We start from the raw sequence: 7,277 nt of genomic DNA on the forward strand, positions 1-7,277 counted from the left end.
GACAGAGTTAATAATATGATTCCAAGGACTCGCAAATGCATGCTTTGCGGTCTGCTGTTTGTAACTTTGAATCGCTGCATCTGAATTGCTCCTTCTTTATGTGTCTTCGAGATTATTTCCTTCGTTGTAGTGTGGCATCACAATCTGGTTTAGTCATTTGATGGGCTTTCATGGCTACGATAGTTCCGGTGATGAAATTTGCTAAGGCCAGATTTATATGTTTGTAGATTATCAGTTATGCAACTCACGAATACTAACATTAAAAACCGAGGATAGTACTATTGAGTTCTTGTTTGCAACTCTAGGGAGATTTTGGGAAGCTAGGGTGATTCTGTCTATGTATACTACAAAAGAAGTCCTACCTGTCTCTTCTTATTTTTTTTACCATTGCCAATTCCCTTGGTTTAGCTTCATATGTTTATTTATTTTTTAATATGAACGAACTCCTACCACATTCAAGAAACTGAATATTGTGGATTTGGAGCCTAAATATTTTGTTTCTGTCTGATACACCTCTCGTCAATAGTTGGTTGAACAGAGTCCCAAATCAAGGGTTCGTTTTTTTAGCAGTTCGGATTACAGTTGTGGAAGCTTCACATAGTTTTAATCAATGACCCAGTAGGTATCAAGAGATCCTCTAATCCAATGAGAATTTTTATTTCATCATTCCTTTTGGGTCTGTGAAGTTTCCAGTGACATCATGGCCTGAAATGTGTTACTATGCTCCTCTATGATTTTACTAATGCTCATCCTCTAGATAAATAGGTGAAAGTGTTAGAAAATAATATTGATCAATGCCTTGGGTCTATCTAAACCTACCTTCAGAGATGCTATCTAAAAAATTGACACGAGTGGTAGACTTCGAAAAGCCATTGGAAAGATCATTCTATTTGTTAGATATCTAGCCGTCAAGGCATATGAATATCCAGTTATCTGATGGCCTTATGAATTACTTTTATGCATGACATATGTTTTTTCCTTTATCTCAAATTGAGCCGCAGTCAAGTGTTTTGCATGTGCAAATGAGCAATGAAACATTCCCTAATGAGGATATTTACTCATTTGACAAACCAAAACAATGTGACTGCAAAGTTGACATTTTTGGCTGTGAGCCTCTGACAATGGCATGTTTGTTTATAGATCTGACATGCCATTGAGACATCCAGTGGCATTTTTTAGAACTTATAAAACTTTGCAATGCCATGTTTCCAATTTTTTGATCTTCTGCTACCAAATTTGGCTGCCACTATTTCTGTACAGTGCAGTAGGCTCATTTCTGATAGAACCATAGATGCTACATTTGCAACTGAAACCAAAATGTTGCTTAAAACACCACACCCTAAATTCCTTTTCCCTTATGTACCAGGAAGCAAACGAAAACCTCGAGGATGCTGGGAATGAACTCATCTTGTCTGATGAAGACGTGGTGCGATTCCAAATCGGGGAAGTGTTTGCCCACATGCCAGTGGACGATGTGGAAGCTAGGCTAGAGCAGATGAAAGAGGACGCAGCTAAGAAGTTGGAGAAGCTCGAGGAAGAGAAGGAATCCATCCTTGCCCAGATGGCCGAACTGAAGAAGATCCTCTATGGGAAATTTGGAGATGCCATCAACCTGGAGGAAGATTGATGTCAAGAACTGGAGCTGCCTTTTTAAGTGTCGAGTCATATGACACCTGTTCTTGTTCAGGTGTTTCATTCGCCTCGTTGCATTGTTTCTTGTGATGCTGGCTAGTGTAAAATGGGAGTTTTAAGTTCTAGAGGATTGTTCCCCGTTATGCATTGGCATGGTTGATCTCGGTTGGACTCAAATAGGTTGAGGCTCATTGTCCAGCAGAAGCCATGGGTAGTTTATGCAAATGGTCAATTCGGATACCAATGAGGGGACCTTTACAATGTTTTAAGCTAGTGAGAATGGTTTGAACCTGCATGATTGTATGAGATTAAGTCATTAGGCTTTACATGAAATTTTCTTCAGAGCCCTGCAGTATGAATAACGGCTGAATGTGGTTTTAACCCATTTGGATATTCCTGATAATGTGCATGACATGCTTCATGTATGGATGCCTAAGTTTAGGAAAACAGAGAAACACCTACTGATGTTTGGTGTCTCGGGTGTTTTTCTCGACAATTTGGAAGTTCGACAGAATAGTGCGTGTTTTGAAAACAAGCAAGTGGATGATCCTTGTGTGGTCATTAACATGATAAATCATTGGTTTACATCTTGGTTTATCAGAAAAAGTAGATAACCCCAGATGTTCTGACGCGGGGAACAAAAATGTTCAAACTAATAGCAAATGAATTGCTTTGTTTTGTGTATGGCTGACACTAGGCAAATTGCAGCCGACTGATGGCAACCCTGAAGATGAAAGATGAAATGATCCCTCAGGCTGCTGGAAAGAAGTCCTTAATAAATTACTCTCTCCGTCCCATAATATAAATGCTTTTTTGACACTGAGTATTATGTTTCTTGAAATAGTATCTTTTTTTTGTCATATATGGTAGAAGTCTTGAGGTCGTGTGCAAAGTCCTTGATTGTTTTTTTTTTGTGCTGCTCCCAGCATAGGGGCTCGTTTAGACTTCATGCTACAAAAATTGGAGGGGGAGCTTTCTTTTTTCTATAGAAAAGTCGGACGCTATTTGAGCAACTTGAACTTGATCGGAAAACAGAGCAAACAGAGGAGCTTACAACACCCAAAGCAGAGGGAACATCACAAACATCGACTTTATTATTGGGCAAATGAAGGGAATTTTTCTGTACACGACGACGCACCGCATGCCGATCGGACCCGTCGTGCACACACGCATTATTGCCTTATTATTGTGGTCATGGCAAAGCATATGCACCAGCAGAACACCCACACTAGCTAGCATCCGGTGCAAGCAAGCAAGCAAGCAGGGATGGAGCTCCTCAGATGGAGATGCTGTTGGGGATGCCCCTGGCCGTGAGCCCCTCGGCCTGGCCCGTGTGGTCGGAGGTGTTGGGGTAGAGCAGCATGTAGGGGAACTTGGCCGGCCCGGTGCGGTTCTTGAGCCGCGGGTCCCCGTTCATGGCCACCACCTGCTTCTCGATGCCCTCCAGCCTCGCCCCGAACCGCCTGAACGCCTCCTGCGCCTTGGCGTCCGACGTCCACGCCGGCGTGTCGTGCTGCCCCAGGTACACCTCGTCGGAGGAGTGCTTGGACAGGATCTCCATCAGCGAGATGCCCACCAGCGCCTGGAACTGGTTGGTGATGGTGAGGATAAAGGCCTTCTCCGGGTCGCGCTCCAGCAGGGCGTACTCCTCGCTGCCCGGCGCCGGCATCGGCCGCCGGCTCGCCGACGGCTTGTTGGGGTGGTACCCCGAGTAGGGGTACTGCCCGAAGTTGACGGCCGCGTGGAGCGCCGACCCGGTCCAGATGATGGTGGCGCAGGCCTTGATCAGCTCCGCCACCGTCTGCATCTTGGGCCACCACGCCGCGTCCTTGAGGTCGCCGTGCCCGACCTCCCGCACCTCCTTCCACCACGCCTGCAGCTCCACGTCGCCCTGCAGCACGCCGTCGTCCGGGTAGTAGATGGTCAGGTACTCTGTCACCCACTGCTCGATGGCGTGCCACACCGCCAGCCCGTCCGCCGCGTACGGGTAGTCCTCGATCAGGAGCCGCACCTTGTGCGGGCTCGATGGGTCCTCCACTGCCATGCCCCTGCATCATCAAGATCGATTAATCATTGCTGCCACGTACGGTCCACGTCATTTGTCATTGATTGATCCATGGATTTGTCTGTTTTGTCAGTATTAATTTTACCCACCTCTTGATCAGATCGTCGGGCAGAGCTTGTTCGGTGAAGTTCCAGTTCTTGTAGACCATGGAGGACATGGGCATGGCGTGCTTGCGCGGGAACACGGTCATCTCGATGACGCCGCCGGCGTTGATGAGCAGACCCCGCGCCCGCGCGTTGATGTTCATGGTGTCGCGGTAGTGCGGGTGCAGGAGCTTGTACACCGGGTGGGTCACGCTCAGCTGCCTGTTGGTGGCGATGACGAAGGGCTCCATCACAGCGTGCGTGTTGAGCCAGTGGCTGATCAGCTGGTGCCAGCCGTAGTCGTTCACGGAGGCGTAGGCCTTGGCGAGCTGCCATATCCAGCCCTCCACGCCGGCGTGCTGCGGCGTGTACACCGTGCTCTTCGCGGTGGTCAGGTCGCCCTGGATCAGGGGCGAGCTCAGCTCGATGGCGACCGGCGCGAGCGTGCCGTCCCCTCGCAGGAAGAGCAGGGTCCGGGTCGCGTACACGAAGCTGCCGTCGAGGTTGTTGATGTCGACCAGGAACGGCATCAGGTTGTCGTGCTGGTCCACGATGTAGAGCCTGTTGCCGGCGAGCGCCTGCTCCACGGTGAGGCCCTCGAGGCTCTTGCCGATGTGCGCCTCCGTGATGGTGCTGGTGTGGTCGCCGTACTTGCTCGGATCAAGTGTACTCTTGGGAGGGAACTCCTGCACGCAGTCAAATAATGGTACGACGAGTGAGTGTAGTTTTTTTTTTGAGGGTAGTGAGTGTAGTTTTGAATGCTTGAATTTGCTCAATGGTCGGTAGACGGAGTGGGTGTCTGACCGTGAGGCGTTTGATCATCATGGGGTTGACGCCGGCGAGCATCTCCCTGGCGAACTCCTCGTCGGTCATCCATGCCTTCTCGTCCGCCTTGATGATCTGCGGCTTGGGGAGCTTGAGGAGGAAGTCGCCGCCCATGGGGATGAGGTCCTTGACGAGCTGGAGCGGGAAGCGCTTGCGCACCTCCTCGAGGGCCGGGATGTTGGGCAGCTTGATGCCGCCCTCGTAGAGCTTGAGGATGTCGGCGAAGGAGTCGAACTCGCCGGGGGAGAGGTCGACGTAGGTGCGGATGGCTGGTATGATCCCGTCCACCAGCGCCTTGAGCGTGTAGCCCAGGAAGTCGGACTGCTTGAGGTGGCCGAAGAGCTCGTCGCGCGGCACGTAGACGTTCCCCACCAGCGGCAGCAGCCGGCTCTCGTGGTCGGGCTCTGCGCCAGCCATACATACATGCGGATCGTCAGACCAAGTGCACAGACGTTGATTACGGGGAGATTAGATCGGAAGGAAGGGGACGCACTGGTGGCCGAGGGCTTCCGGCCGGTGCGGCAGCGGCGCGGGTAGGGGAGGTCCTTGGAGCCGCCGAGGACGTCGCGGGTGTCGCCGAGGTCGTTGTAGACGTCGTAGCGGTAGACGCGGTCGTGGTCCTCGTACGGCCCCTGCTGGTCGTCGCCCCTCAGGTTCCGGAGCTCGTCGTCCCGGTACGGCTTCAGCGCCGCCGGCATCTGGTGCGGCAGGTACGCCTGCGTCACGTTCCAATCAACGGGCACCGATCAGCAAACAAAATCCACTGGACCACACTAGTACATCGATGATTGATCTCGCGTAGTACGCACGTCGTTGGCGAAGAAGACGCGGTTGTAGCGGTACTTGGCCTGCGGGTAGACCCATGAGTTGGCGACGAAGACGACGGTGCCGCGGCCGGGCACGTTGTCGAGGGTGATGGTCTTGAGGAAGAACTCGGCGGCGTGGTTGTTCTTGACGATGATGGCGCCGGGCACCCCCAGCTTGTCCACCGACCAGTCGAAGGTGACCGCGAACTTGTTCTCGCCCGTGGTGATGAAGGGCAGGTTCGTCGGCAGCAGCCACTGCTCCAGGTTCGCCTCCGCGCCCACCTTCCCGCGGCCCCCGTTGTCTGCATCACGACGTGCATGGTTAAGTTAAAAATTACTAAATGCGTGCGTCATGTCACATTATGACACACTCTTGAGTACTAGCCCGTTCGTTTCTGCTTCATTCTTAAGATTTTTTTTACTGTTGATGATGACGTTCCTGTGCTTTTTACTCATTGCGTTCGTGTGATCCACCCTTTTTACGGAGTACGAACGAACTACATATTGCACCGTGGGAAGATCAGTGGATGGATCGAGTGGTGAGTGCTCACTGTGGTCGACGTGGGTGGAGCTGATGAGCTGGCAGGTGATGCCGCGGCCGAGGAGCTCGGTGACGCCGTCCATGACGGTGGCGCCGAAGTCGTTGAAGTCGAGCGCGTTCTTGCGCATCAGGACGACGGAGCCCTTGAGGTGAGGGCCGCGGAGGCCCCCCGTGAGGTCGCTCACGATGCCGCCGACTCCGAACATCTTCGGTCGATCTACGGGGGCACTCTGGGGCTGACTGTGGCACGCTTGCTTAGCTCGCTGTGGTGCTGGTGTGTGAGAGCTCCAAGGGCAACCGGGAGGCTATTTATAGATGCTGCGCGAGATAGAGGGTGTGACTGAGCACTGCGGGCGTTGGACTCCGGCCGGGGTCTACAGTGGCCGTTCGATTTGATAATTCAGGGGATCAAGATAAGATCTCAGTGTGTATCTGCTGCGTGCATCGGGATGGGCGTGGGCTGATTATTGCGGAATCAAGACGGGATGGGTGTATAACAGGGTTGTTTTCAACTGATTCCTTCAACTTAACGGAGTAAAAATTTGTTTTTGCCAAAACTTTCCAATTTTTTGTTTATATAGTGGTTCAAACCAAGTAAAGAGCATGATAAAGGCACAACTACGAAGTGGTATGGAGATGCCACTGATTGTACCATCGAACGGTCTCCAAGATCGTATCTACTCCAATGTGAATGTAGTCATCAATGGCGTCGGCCGAACACCCATAGGCGAGCACTCAAATAGCCGAGATACACTTCATCAAAAGGCTCACACTTATCTCTTATGATGCACAACTCTAGAGCTTGAACCAATCATCATGCTTCTCCATGACTTTTGCAATGGTGAGAACAACTCTTGAGCTTGAACCAATCATCATGCTTTTCCATGGCTTTTGCAATGGTGAGAACAACTCTCGAGCTTGAACCAATCATCATGCTTCTCCATGGCTTTTGCAATGGTGAGAACGAGACTTGTGTGCATCCGAAATGACCGGTGAAAACATTTCTCCGAATAGGTTGGATTAGGGTCAAAATAATCTCTTATAATCAGCGACCAGTCCGTCGTTTGTCAAGTAGGTGTCGAGCGGGCTGGTAGGTAGGTGAGTTCTGCCTGTGCACGTGTCAACTCATCGCTGGAGGTGCAACTTTAATGACATCCGTCCTAGGGGCATGTCAACTTAATACGAGGTAGTTGGGCGAACGACACAGAAGGAGAGGCGATCCTTGCTGGCAAGCTTCACCAGCGTGACACCTCACGACGCATTTAATGTCTTTGTCCTAACTCGTCAGAGTTAGGTATTTGGCACTGTAGCCACTATTTTACCTT

At 51.0% G+C, this 7,277-nt stretch overlaps 2 protein-coding genes across 2 annotated transcripts in view; one reads left to right on the forward strand and one right to left on the reverse strand.

Moving 5' to 3' along the window:
- Positions 1-1,984, forward strand: part of LOC119311741 (probable prefoldin subunit 4) — a 2,702-nt gene extending 718 nt beyond the window's left edge. Inside the window, exon 3 of the mRNA XM_037587439.1 lies at positions 1,367-1,984. Within this exon, the coding sequence (XP_037443336.1) occupies positions 1,367-1,627 (261 nt within the window). The 3' untranslated portion in view covers positions 1,628-1,984. The remainder of the gene's footprint in view (positions 1-1,366) is intronic.
- A 715-nt stretch (positions 1,985-2,699) lies between these two features.
- On the reverse strand, positions 2,700-6,230 carry LOC119311742 (putative linoleate 9S-lipoxygenase 3). The gene is made up of 6 exons (XM_037587440.1): positions 5,963-6,230; positions 5,415-5,713; positions 5,099-5,321; positions 4,585-5,009; positions 3,787-4,466; positions 2,700-3,680 (listed from the first exon to the last, which is right to left on the reverse strand). Exons 1-6 carry the CDS (start codon positions 6,156-6,158, stop codon positions 2,909-2,911), a joined length of 2,595 nt encoding a protein of 864 aa, XP_037443337.1. The 5' UTR covers positions 6,159-6,230; the 3' UTR covers positions 2,700-2,908.
- Between the last annotated feature and the right edge of the window lie 1,047 nt (positions 6,231-7,277).

The sequence above is a fragment of the Triticum dicoccoides genome, chromosome 5B (genome assembly GCF_002162155.2).
Source record: "Triticum dicoccoides isolate Atlit2015 ecotype Zavitan chromosome 5B, WEW_v2.0, whole genome shotgun sequence".
In the NCBI taxonomy this organism is placed as follows: Eukaryota; Viridiplantae; Streptophyta; class Magnoliopsida; order Poales; family Poaceae; genus Triticum; species Triticum dicoccoides.